The sequence below is a fragment of the Rattus norvegicus genome, chromosome 8 (assembly GCF_036323735.1).
Source record: "Rattus norvegicus strain BN/NHsdMcwi chromosome 8, GRCr8, whole genome shotgun sequence".
NCBI lineage: Eukaryota > Metazoa > Chordata > Mammalia > Rodentia > Muridae > Rattus > Rattus norvegicus.
The window spans coordinates 67,006,799-67,020,282 of record NC_086026.1 but is presented as its reverse complement, the minus strand read 5'-3'; the positions used below and the strand labels follow the sequence as shown (position 1 = coordinate 67,020,282).

General features: G+C 42.1%; 1 protein-coding gene across 1 annotated transcript in view; it reads right to left on the bottom strand.

Moving 5' to 3' along the window:
* Edc3 (enhancer of mRNA decapping 3) overlaps window positions 1-13,484 on the bottom strand; it is a 45,532-nt gene that overhangs the window by 27,281 nt on the left and 4,767 nt on the right. Inside the window, exon 3 of the mRNA NM_001399316.1 lies at window positions 10,531-10,850. Coding sequence (NP_001386245.1) covers window positions 10,531-10,850 — 320 coding nt within the window. The remainder of the gene's footprint in view (window positions 1-10,530; window positions 10,851-13,484) is intronic.

Sequence of the window (13,484 nt, the reverse complement as noted above, 5' to 3'; positions counted from 1 at the left end):
GGCAGTAGTCCTGAAAACCTTAACCAGTGCTGCCTTTCATAAGGGAAGAGATGATAGAAATTTTGAAAATTGAGGTTATCAATAAATCCCCTAGGCTGGCCCTGAACTCCCAACATACAAGGCAACAGAAGCTTATCAAGTAAGAGCTAGAGTGGCAAGGGCAGCAACATGTCCTCAGGCCAGGACAGCTGCTGCCACCAGGTACAAGAGGGAAGTCCACAGGAAGACGCTGTTTGACTCTTATTCTCTGCATAACCACCAAGGTTCTTTCTGACCAAATTTATCCTCAGGTGAGATCATAGCAGGCAAGAACCAGACAACAGATCCAGATAGTCTGAAAGGTCTTTCAATTCTTGTTTTCTCAGAACTTTATCTCTATATAAGCATTTTCTGAACTATCAAAGACAAGTCGAGAAGAGCAAACATCAACACTGCAGTACGCAACCACCCTGTCTCTTAGACTCTACTTGGCTGCTATGTGTCAATCAATACTTCTCTGGGAGGAAGCCCTATACATTTCTCTAAACCAACCATTCACAGAGAACCAAGAATTATCTTTACAAATTACATCTACACATCATTTCAGCTCAACTGCAATGTTCCCTTTTCACAATCCTTCCACGGGCCAAGAGTTTTTCATCTAGCTTTGCCATCAATGTTATATAATCTAAGGGCTCAGGAAACAGCAATCATTAAAGTATGTGCCAAGCAAACATGACAGCTTGAGCTTGCATCCCTAGTACAGATATAAATGCTGGATGCAAGGTGGACACATCTGTAACTGAGGGACCCTGAGAGCTATGGCTGAGCCAACCAGTGCAGGCAAATCCATAAGTCCCAGGTTCAGTGAGAGAGATCCTACCTCAGAGACCAAGGAAAGGGATGAAAACGGGCACCCAGTGTTAACTGCTGGCAGCTTGAGCACATGTGGATGTGTACTGGCATGCACACACGCATATAATCACACAGACACAGACACAGACACAGACACACAGACACACACACACACACAATGAACATACAGAGTTATAGAATTTGGGGATGGGGTTGAAGTCCAGATGGCAGAGTGCTTGCCCTGCATGCGCTAACCCTTGGCTTCAATCCCTGGCACCACAAATGGTGGACACACCTGTTATCCCCACACTGAGAAGGGGAGGCAGGACTCAAGGTCACCTACTGGACTAGGCCACACGAGATCTTGTTTTTAAAAAAGAAAACAAACCAAGAGTGACATATAGTCTTCTGTCTCCATCAGGCAAATGCTCACAGCACAGCTTCTAGGCAGTTAATAAACAGCTGACAAATTAATCCACACTAGCAAATGACATTATCCTGAGGTGTAAATATTATGGAATTATAACTCATATTTTCCTAATGCCTAGGTATGGAAAAACTTTTGCTGGTTTTGGTAGTAATCTGACTTTGGTCTCTGAAGAAAAAAACAAAACACAATGAAAATAATGAAGGGGAAGGAGTAGCCAAGATACCATTAACAGTTCAGATTCTAAACCTCTACAAAAGGAGAAAAATTCAGAGAGTACACTAAATTGCACTTTCAACAGTTTGTCAGACTTATCCCTGAGGGCATGCTGCCTGGCATAACCCAGTGCTGGGAACAGACTGTGCACAATCAATACTGACTACAGAGAATAAAGTATACAAACAGTGAAGATGTCATGTAGACTCAAATCTTAAAAGGTTTTCAGTTGTGTGTGTGCACATGTGCGCATACACATACACACACACAGGCACACACACACATACACACACATGCGCACGCACACACACACACATACACACACACACACACACACACACACACACACACACACACACACACACACACAGAGGAGGATGTCATGTGTCCTGCTCCATCACTCTCCAGCCTATTCCCCGAGACAGGGTCTCTCACTGAGCCTGGAGCTAGGCTGGTAGCCCCAGGGATGCGCCTGTCTCTGGCCTGCACGGGTTAAAGGCACAGGCAGCCATGCTCAGATTTCACTTGGGTGCTGGAGATTTGAAGTCAGGTCCCATGCTTCCATAGCAAGTGCTTTAACCCACTGAGATGCTCCCCAGCCCAGAAATTTATAAAGTGCCACAGAACTCTAGGAGAGAAAATGAAGCTTGATCAAGAATGGGAGAACAGGCATGAAAATAAGGAGTTGAAAATAATATGCCATCAGTAATATTTGTAGTCAAAGGGCAGAAAGCACAGGACAAAGAGTCCAACTCTCAAATAATCAATGATCCAATATTAAATCAACTCCCTACTAGGAAATGGGCACGTAACCCAATCACCTCTCAGGTGGATGTGCTCATCCCCAGGTCCACACAGGACAATCCACTGGGATGGAGAAGATATCACAAAACATTTTATTATTCGCTTTTAGGGAAAAACTGTAGGAAATGACACTTCATGAATTTACTATGCTAATGTACACTGGCATTCCTATGAGGTTTCATGCCACAAATCACTATCATTTCTGAGGTATCTGGAGAAAAACCCAGGATTCTCTACTTAGTAAGTCTGGATTTTTTTTTTTTTTTTTTAAAGACAAGGTCTTGCCTTGGAAAAGCTGGGCCATGTAGCCCAGCAACAATGCTCCTGGAAAAGCTAGTGTATGTGTGGCCTCATACTCGGCTGTATCAGTATTTAAATTACAATGCCTGAGTCATTTACTGATGAGGACATATTCTAAGAATAGTGCTGTTACAGTGTTTGGTTGTTGTGTGACATTATGGAAGGCAGCAACACACAAAGACTGCTGCATCAACAGGTAATAATTACAGATTGTTGAGCCAATCAATAGCTGTATGACTATCATAGAAATGTAGAAGTCAGAATATAAGAAACTTAATAAAGTAGATCAGTCAACAACAATGAAGCTAATACGGTGTACTCAGTTGCTATCACACTGGACGATGAAGTACTACTGAGATGCCCAGGACAAAGCCAAAGCAAACAGCCCGAGGTGGCTGTACAACAGAGCTTCTCAGCGTGCTGACACAATGCCCCACTACAAAGGCAGCAGGGTTCACGACAGAAAATTATGCTGGTCCTGAAGATTAAGTGCACTGAACACTGATAAATCCCAAGTCAGAAAAAAGATGATCAGGAAATAAGACTTGTTTTTAATGAAAAGCAGGTAAGATAGTGGGTTGTCAGTCTCCCAGTTCCTTCACCACAAACACTCGCAAGTCCCTGGAGACTAAGCTTGCTCAGTACTTGGCTCACTTACCCCTGGTCTGGCAATGCATTAAGCAGGCTGGCCTCTGGCCACTGGGAGAACAAGGAACTTCCCTTGGAAAAGATAAACAGTCCTTCCCAGGCTTGCATACCTTTCAAACAAGGACCAAGCATTAAGGCTGGACACTGGCCTTCCTGTGCCATTTTTCTGCCAGCCTTTGATACACGGGCCCTTTGGCCAGAACACTCTGTAACAAGCCCACAGTTGTGTAACCCTAGTGTCACTTACTAACTGGCTTCTGCCATGTATACAGTATAAAAGAGAACTTTGTCCTACACCTAAGGTTCTAAAGGGTGCCCGATAGACAAACTGAGATATTTTGGTTCCAAACTTAGAATCTATGACAGAAAGCCTGTCAACATTGAAAACATCCTGATCATTTACCGGATTACAGCCCTGTTCTTTCCAGTCTGGCAAACAGATGAAGCACATCCAAAGAGAAACAAAGTCAAGAGGACTTCTAATAGAACCATGGAAACCTAAGTTCCAACCTCAGATCACTACCAAATCTAATAGTTCATTAAAGCCCAGTCGCACTGCAACAAGTTAACATACAACTTTCCATTTAAATGGTTTAATTATACTAATTTCTATCTTCAATAGAGGAAGAGGGAACTTGGCACCAAGTAATACAACATTGTGCCTATGATTTTATTTTACTTCTAATTTTGTGCATATGTGCTTCTGGGGTGGGGGCAAATGCCCCAGAGGCCAGCAGAAATCATTAGATCCTCTGGAGCTGGAATTACAGGCACTAAGAGCCCTCAAAATGTCTTACCTGTAAGACAACCTCTGCTTATATAAAAGTGAACTAAAAGCCTTTCATGTTCAATGAGCAAAAGTGCCTTAACCATTCAACAGCATGTAGCCAATGAATGACTGCCACATCCACAATTATAATGTGATTTCAAAGGAGTGTCTTTATCAGTCTTTAAGAGTCATTATTTTCAGCTGACATGGGATTTAAAAAGGAGGTTTTTTAATTTTAAATTTATTATTAGTGTATGTTTGTGCATATCTGCACCCATGATACAATGCCCCTGATCCTCCTACTTCTACCTCTTAATTGCTGAGATTATAGACAGGGACCAGTCCAGTTTACATGGCCCTGCGGATCTAATCCAGGTTTTCATGGTAAGCATGCACTGTAGCAACGAAGCCACATCACCAGCCCAACAAATATGAGTTTTACCTACACAGAGACCTATCCACTTAATAAACCTTAAGTGATTTCCCTCACCTGGACCAGTGCTTGATCCTTCCACAGCCTCTGCCTCAGCTCCCGCCTGCAGGATCCTGCCCTGTGTGAGTTCCTGTCCTGACTCCCTTCAATAATGAATAGCAATATGGAAGTGTAAGCCCCTTTCTCTCTAGTTTACTTTTTGGTCATGGTGTTTCATCACATCAACTGAAGCCCTAAGACACCACTCAGATAGTTAACATATGGTGTGCTATAACTGACATTCTGGAAAGTGAAAGCTCAAGGACCACCAGGAGAAAGAGGAGAAAAGGGAGGGGCACTGAACAGCTGAAGCACAGAAGACTGGTTAGGACACTGAAAGCACGCTCTATGAAAATCCAGTGACAAAGATACAACCATGTACTTGTCAAAAACGCATAAAATGTTATAGCAAAAAGAGTAATAAGCCTTTATATTTGCAAATGTTCAAATTATTCAGTAGATTTGAGGAATCCCAAGATGGAATGAAAAATGGCAACCCATCTGTATTATGAATATAAGAAACAAATCAACAACATGGGTGAAAAAACCTGAGTAACCCAGAAAATAAATGGAATCTGTTGGTAGGATGAAAAGCAAGAGGAATCACACATTCGCTTACGTTCTTTGTGACAGCCTCCCACAGGGCTGGGGAATACAAGTTAGTAATTCTGATATAAACTGAGTATTCTCCATCTGAAATGCTTGGGTCCAGAAGTGTTTGGGATTCTAGGAATATCTTCATACGCATAAGCTATCCTAGGAATAAGACCCAAAACTGAACACAAAATTCATAACTGCCTTTCCCACCAGGCCTGAAGGTGATTTTATGTAATATTTTCAGTATACCTGATTTTGATGGCAACCTGTGACATGTGAATAGGCATGGAATTTTCCAACTGTGGCATCATGTCACCGTTCAAGTGTCAAGTTTAAATTTCTGATCTTCAGATTAGCGATCTTCATTCTCTATCACTACACATACATTGGAACCAAGTAAGAGAGAGGTGACAAATGGTAGGAATCAAGCTCCTCACTGTCGGCATGCGAGATTATAATAAGTGAAAGAAGGTAAAAGCCGCTTATAATGCATCATTTGGAGAGATGGCTCTCAGCTGTAAAAAGCCAGCACCCACGTGAGGCTCACAGCTGCCTATAACTCTACTTCCAAAGGACCTGATACCCTTTTTGAACCTCTGTAGCATGCAGTACACAAAAATTCATGCAAGCAAACACATAAATAAAAATAAGTAAATCTTTAGAAAACTAATCCATGAATGTATTAGTTTGTTTCCTGTTGCTCTGAAAAACAACATGACCAAAAATAACATGCAGAGGAAAGGATTATGTGGCTTACGCTTCCCAATCACACAGTTCATCACTGAGGGAAGCCAAGGAAGGAACCCAAGCAGAGCGGGTCTGTAGGCAGCAACTCAATGAAGCAGGGGCCATGGAGGAATGCTACTTACTGGCTTTCTCAGCTTGCTTTGAAATACAACCCAGGACAGTCAGCAAAGGAATGTCATCACCCACAGTGGGCTGGGTGCGCCTACATTAATCAATCATTCATCAAGAAAATGTCCAACAAAAATGTCTAAATGGAGGGAGGCAATTCCTTAAGTGAGTTTCCTTCTTACGGAGTGACTACAGTTTTTGTCAAGTTCACAAAACTAATAGATGTAATGAGATACTGGAATAATGTTGGAGATCAGTATGGACTCACATTTAGCATGGTAAACATGGTTCCAGACATAAGTATTTATACACGTCTATAAAGACAGACACCCGTTTCTTTGCTGTCAGTTATAAGGATGACAGTAATTAGCAATGGGTAAACCTACTGGGTTTTAATACCAGAAAAAAGAAGACAAGGAACCTGATTCATTTCAGGCTAAGACAAGATAAGCCTCAAGTTATCTTAAGTGTCATAAAGGAAGTATTAGAGAATAAAAAACTATTTCCTGTGTCAGGAGTATGTCACAGGGACATGGGGACTCAATAAAAAAGTGTTCCTATAGTCAAGGCTGAAATAATATGGTACCAGTGGCACACAGTAGCTAGGGACATGGCTCACGGCACACCACCTTCCTAACCTTCAATGTCCCGAGTTTAATCTCCAACACCAACACATAATAAGAAAGCAGGGCTGGAGAGATGGTTCCCTGTAGTGCTATGCAATCATCAGGACTTTAGTAATTCAGATCCCTACCATATATCCCCACACACAAAGAGACAGACAGACAGACAGACAGACAACAGAGAGGTGTGTGTGTGTGTGTGTGTGTGTGTGTGTGTGTGTGTGTGCACGAGCACACACATGCCTACACACACCTGAAATACCAGCATTAGGGAGTAGGTACAGGAAGACCATAGGAGCTCATTAACCAGCTAGTCTGGTCAACTGGTGAGCTCCAGCTTGAGTAAGAAACTGTCTCAAAAAACAAGGTAAGGTGGAGAGTGTGACAAAAGAAAATACCCAGTGTCAACCTCTGGCCTCTACAAGTGCACACACATGGACAGATCTGCACATACAAATGCACATGGCACACAACACACACACACACAAGTCATAAATTACAGTCACTGCACAGACCCTTGATACATTATAATAAAATGGTATTTTACCCTTTGTGTTTTCCTACCCAAAATATACTAGTCCAATCACAAGAAAAATATCAACTGAGGAACTTTCTACAAAATACCTGACCAGTATACATCAAAAGTATCTATCAACAAAAATAGGAAAGCCTACGGCGCAAGTGCTGGCTAGTGGTTAAGAGTGTAAACTGCTCTTCCAGAGGACACTTGCGGATCACAACCTACTAAAATTCCAGCTGTAAAGGACCCAATGTCCTTCTCTGACTTCCTGGGATACCTGTATGCATGCATGCACACACAAACACACATCCCAAAATAAATAGACAGACAAATACAGTCAGTTAAAGATTAGTAATTTCTAAACGAAACATGCTGAATAAGATCTAAGACATTGGGGTTGGGGATTTAGCTCAGTGGTAGAGCGTTTGCCTAGGAAGCGCAAGGCCCTGGGTTCGGTCCCCAGCTCCGAAAAAAAGAACCAAAAAAAAAAAAAAAAGATCTAAGACATTAGGGTAAAACAAGGGCACCTGAATAAAATATGCACCTCATTCAAAAAAAGACTAAAGTCTAAGTGGACTGAGTCATTCTCTACCCAAGCATTAAAGTGTTTCTTAGGACACGCAAGTACTACTGCATGCATGTCAGTCTTCTGTTTTAGGCCGTCACTCAGTAATACAGTTGCTTTACAGGAATTTAAAATGTCTAGAAACACCCCCCCCCTTTTTAAATGGGGGTGGCGGTTGTTTATGTATTTAATATATGTGGGTACACTATAGCTGTCTTCAGACACACCAGAAGAGGGCACCAGATCTCATTTATAAATGGTTGTGAGCCACCACGTGGTTGTTGGGAATTGAACTCAGGACCTTTGGAAGAGCGGTCAGTGCTCTTAACTGCTGGGCCATCTCTCCAGCCCTAGAAATACCCTTTTTATTGTTTTTTTCACTTAAAGTAGGCATTTCTTTTTCTTCTCTTTGCTTGCTTTATTTTTAGTTATTTATTTTTACTTTATGTGCCCTGGTGTTCGTTTGCATGTGTGTCTGTCTATGTGAGGGTATCAGATCCTGGAGACTGTTGTGTGTCTGTCTGTGTGAGGGTGTCAGATCCTAGAGACTGGTGTGAGTTACCTTGTGGGTACTGGGAATTGAAGCCAGGTCCTCAGGAGACCAGCCAGTGCTCTAACCTGCTGAGCCATTGCTTCAGCCCAAAGTTGGAATTTCTAAAACTTAAATGTCAGGCTTGACACAAATGTCACATCACAAGTTGGAACTGAAGAGCACACCAAAATCTTATGACGGTCACTGGGACAATAACAAGGAGCCAAAAGGACAGTAAGTGGCATCTGGAACCTTTTGTAATCAACTCTCCCACTCCTATGTGGGCTCTAGAAAACAGCTCATTCTAAATTCTGCCTTTTAGTAGGAAATGCCTTGGCTTTATTTTAGTATGACTCTAGTTTGAGTTTTACATGTATCAACGAAAACACACTTAAAATTCCTAATATATTTGCTACTACTTCTAGGTATAAAATGTAAGAAAAGTAAGAATAGTGTGCTGGATAGTAAACCTGACACAGGCTGGAGTCACCTGAGAGAAGGGAACCTCAATTGGGGAAATGCCTCCATGGGATCTGGCTGTGGACAAGCCTATAGCCCATTTTCTTAAGTTAATAATTGATTGGGGGGGTGGGAATGGGAATCAGCCCATTGTGGGTCGTGTCATCCCCTGGGCTGGTGGTCCAGGGCTGTATGGGAGGACAGGCTGAGCAAGCCATGAGGAGCAAGCCAGTTAGCAGCATTCCTCTGTGGCTCCTGCATCCGCTCCTGCCTCCCTGTTTAAGTTCCTGTCCTGACTTCCTTAATTATGAGCTATCATGTAGATGTGTACACTGAATAAACCCTTTCCTCTCAGTTGCTTTGGTCATGGTGTTACATTGTAACAACAGTAACCCTAAGATAGTTTACTATTTAGAAGTACTTTTCTTTTAAACTTTTTTTAAAAAGAATTATTTATTTATTTTATGTATATGAGTACACTGTTGCTCTTTTCAGACACTAGAAGGGAGCATCAGATCCCTTTACAGATGGTTTTGAGCCACCATGTGGTTGCTGGGAACTGAACTCAGACCTCAAAAAAAGCAGTCAGTGCTCTTAACTGCTGAGCCACCTCTCCAGACCCTTTTTTTTTTTTTTTTTTTTTGGTTCTTTTTTTCGGAGCTGGGGACCGAACCCAGGGCCTTGCGCTTCCTAGGCAAGCACTCTACCACTGAACTAAATCCTCAACCCCTCCAAACCCATTTTTAAATATTTATTTTTATTTATATGTATGTGTCTGTGTGTCTATAAATATATACAGGTATCCAAAAGACAGAAGAGAACCTTCGGAGCTCGAGTTACAGGCAGTTATGTGCTGAGAATTGAATTTAGGTCCTCTGTAAAAACAGCCAAACTGCTCTTAACTACTGAGCTTTCTCTCCAGTCCTAGAAGTAATTTTTAAAATTGTCCTATTTTATTACTTTATATGTTTTGCCTACATATACATATATTAGCACATGTTTGCTTAGTGCCTTTGGAAATCAGGACACAGTATCAGATTCTCCTGGGATTAGAGTTACAGAGTTGTAAACTTCCCATTTGCATGCTGGGAATTAAAATGGGGTCTTCTACAAAAACAAGTGCTCTTAACCAACAGGCTGATTATCCAGCCTTCCTAGAAGTAATTTTAAAAAGACCATTCATATGTATTTAAGGAACATAACAGATGTGAACAAATCTGTTATATCTCAAAATTACATTACTCTAGTACACGTTTAAAAACATTACAGGTTTTAGTGACCCATCTATGGTTCTATATCTGTTACTAGCAAGCAAGACCAGAGAGTAATATATACCAGTAAGTGCTTTCCTTAATCGCCTTTAGTGGGGACATAAAAAAAATAAAAGTAAAATACTCAATTAAGGCTAGGGTTAAGTGTTTGGTGGCCGAATGCTTGCCAGATATGCAAAGCTCTGGGTTCAGTCCACAGTACCTCAACAAACAAAGCAAACAAACAAACAAACCAATCAGCTTGTTAGAAATGAAAGGTAACAGCAATGCCTACACTAGCCCCTCCTCTCTAAGTAAAAGTCTACTCAAGAAATTAGCTGGAATACCCCAAGTAGAGTCAATCAGGTATCACAACCCCAACAGTTATGAGATTTAAAACATGAATATGGTGCAGATCCAAGACCTTTCCTGAAGGGAGAAAAGTGACAAAGTGGGCAAGAAGCTTGGGTGAACCTCTAATAAGTCATTTCCTTTTCCTTGGTATCTTGAGGGACTGGCCCTAGAATGGCAGAAACACACTGTATCTCCATGAAACCCTTTGTATGAGGAATCACGGACTCATGGAAGGAGCAACAGTAGGTAAGTGTTTACAGCCTGAAACACCAGGTTACAAAAGACAGCACCTTGACTGTACTTACAGGAGTTGTGCCGACGACGGAAGCTCTTGGACTGACTCAAAGACTCCATGTGCCTGTCCACATAACTCTTTGAGCACTGCTGCTGCTGAGGAGAAATGGCAACGTCCTGGCTCTTCATATCTGTCCTCTTAGGGATGCTCTGAGGGGCACTACTGGAAGAGGCTGGCTTCTTGACCACCTTGCCTGTTCCATTCTGATTGATACTCATTTGGTACCCAACACCAGAAGGGCCTAATTCTGTCTGATGAAGGTCTCCAAACTGCTGGTTGTCTCCAGGACCTGGTATCTCCAAGATTTTTAATTCTGTAATATCACCTGCCCTGAAACACACAAAAGTCCAAGTCTCAAAATTATAGTAGCAATAGGAAAGTGGTAGAGATGAAACTGGGGTTAAGGAAGAAACTGCACTCTGCAAAACTGCAGTAACTCAGGGTTAACAGAAGTGAAATTAAGAAAGGTAGCAGGACATCTACAGACCATGCCCAGCCACCAACTTGCAACTCATACACTACTTTAGAGACCCAGTTGTTAAGAACAGCTCTATAGCCTCCTTAGATTTCCAGAATGCTAGTAGCTTTCTTAAATTCTTTCACCCATTTGCTTTTCAACATACAATGCCCTTACTATGTGGTGAGCCCTGGTTATGAGCAAGCTACACAGAGACACAGTACTTCCTTTAAGGGACTCAGTCTGCGCACTGGAAAAGACACATGCAGAGGACGCTAGGGTGAAAGACATCTCACCCAGAGAGTCAGAGACTAAGAAAATCTGGCACTGTCCACAGGAAGAACTGCAAATGTTCTCTACGGTAGTACATAAGGAGAAATGCTTGTGGAAGGCTATCGGGAAGGTAAGGTGATAATCATAAGCACAATAGACTTTTCCATGGCAACAGGAAAGAGGAAGGAACCAACAGGGCATTGCAGCTCTTGCCCAGAATCCTACATTTAGGAGACAAAGGCAGGATCGCCACCTCCAATCATCACCATTTGAAGGCAGCATGGTTTACATAGAGTTACAAGGCAGCCAGGATGATACAGTCGCTCTTCCACCTGTTTTTGGCTTTTCTGTGCTGGACAGCTCCTGATGGGGATTTTCTTTGAAACTCTAAGAGTACTCTCTAGATCATCATATTTGGGAAAAAGTTTATTATGATTCTTTTTTTTTCTTTTCTTTTCTTTTTTTCGGAGCTGGGGATCGAACCCAGGGCCTTGTGCTTGCTAGGCAAGCGCTCTACCACTGAGCTAAATCCCCAACCCCGTTCATTATGATTCTTAAATTTCCTTTTTAAGGTTTTGTTTTCTTGGACCCTGGACATGGTGGCACAAGCTAACGGATCTCTGTGAGTCCAAGGCCAGCCTGGTCTACAGAGTGTGTTTCAGGTCAGGCAAGGTTATACTTTTGAGACCCTGTTTTAAAAAATGTTTCCCTTGGGTTGGGGATTTAGCTCAGTGGTAGAGCACTTGCCTAGCAACCGCAAGGCCCTGGGTTCGGTCCCCAGCTCCAAAAAAAAAAAAAAGAAAAGGAAAAAAAAAATGTTTCCCTTGGGTTGAAGAGATGGTTCAAAGGTTAAGAAGGCTGGCTGCAGGGGCTGGGGACTTAGCTCAGTGGTAGAGCGCTTACCTAGGAAGCGCAAGGCCCTGGGTTCGGTCCCCAGCTCCGAAAAAAAAAGAACCAAAAAAAAAAAAAAAAAAAAAGAAGGCTGGCTGCTCTTCTAGAGGACACATAGCTGTCTGTAATTCCTGTTCCATGCAATCCCACTCCCTCTTCTAGACTACCTAGGCACCAGACACACATGTGTTACATAGTTAATGCAGTCTCTCACATTGAGAAATTTTAATTTTTTAAGATTCTTTACATTCATTCATTGCATGGGGGAAGGGTATAGATGGAGGGGACAGAGTGTCACAGTGTGCACATGGAAGTCAGAGGAAATGTGCTGGAGCTGGTTCTGGGGACTGCACTCGGGCTGCTAGGCTTGTGAGCAAGCACTTTCTCTTGCTGAGCCATGTCACCAGTCCAAGTCTTAAACGTCTAACTTTGGTGAAAGGTGTCAATAATATGACCAGGCCTCCCGAGGAAGAAACCTGTAAATAAACGTGTTCAGCTGCAGGTCTTCAATCTGAGGTATCTTTTAGACCACCCACCTGGGACAGACGGGAGACAAAGTATCTAGAGCTCAGCTACATGTATGAATCCACATTCCTCTGACAACTATGAAATCAAAGTATTAAGAGGATACTCTGTGTACTACAGTATCAAATATTCAGCCATGTTAGAATTGAATTCTTTTTTGCTGTTGTTTTGAGATAGGTTTCTCTGTCTAGTCCAGGCTGTCCTGGAATTCTCTCTGTAGACTGAGCTAGCCTTGAACTCATAGATACCTGCCTGCCTCTGCCTCCCAAGTACTGGGATTAAAGGCATGCACTACCTCTGCCAACTCAATCTTGCATTCTTTATGTAAAAATAAGTAAGCACATCCACCTTTTATAAGTGGTAAAGTTCTATATATACCAAAGATTATATAAAAGATTCTATATGGTCCAATAACAATAGATGTTTTATTGTATATCTACTTTCTATGCCTATATATTACGATTACTTTAACATATCTAAAATAGCTAGAGAAGCAGAGGCGAGCAGAATTCTGGGAGTTCCAGGCTGGCCTGGGCTGCATACTGCAATCTTGTCTTGGTGTTTAAGTAAAAAAACGTGGGGTTGGGTATTTAGCTCAGTGGTAGAGTGCTTGCCTAGGAAGAGCAAGGCCCTGGGTTCGGTCCCCAGCTCCGAAAAAAAAGAAAAAGAAAAGAAAAAAAAAAACCAAAAAAAACAAAAAAAAAACCCGTAAAAGCCCCAATTTTTGAAACTCCCCACCCCCCACAAAAAAAGAGAAAGGGGCACTTCTGAATTTGGCAGTTGAGTCCTGTGCAAGCCTGGCAAGAGATAGTACAGGA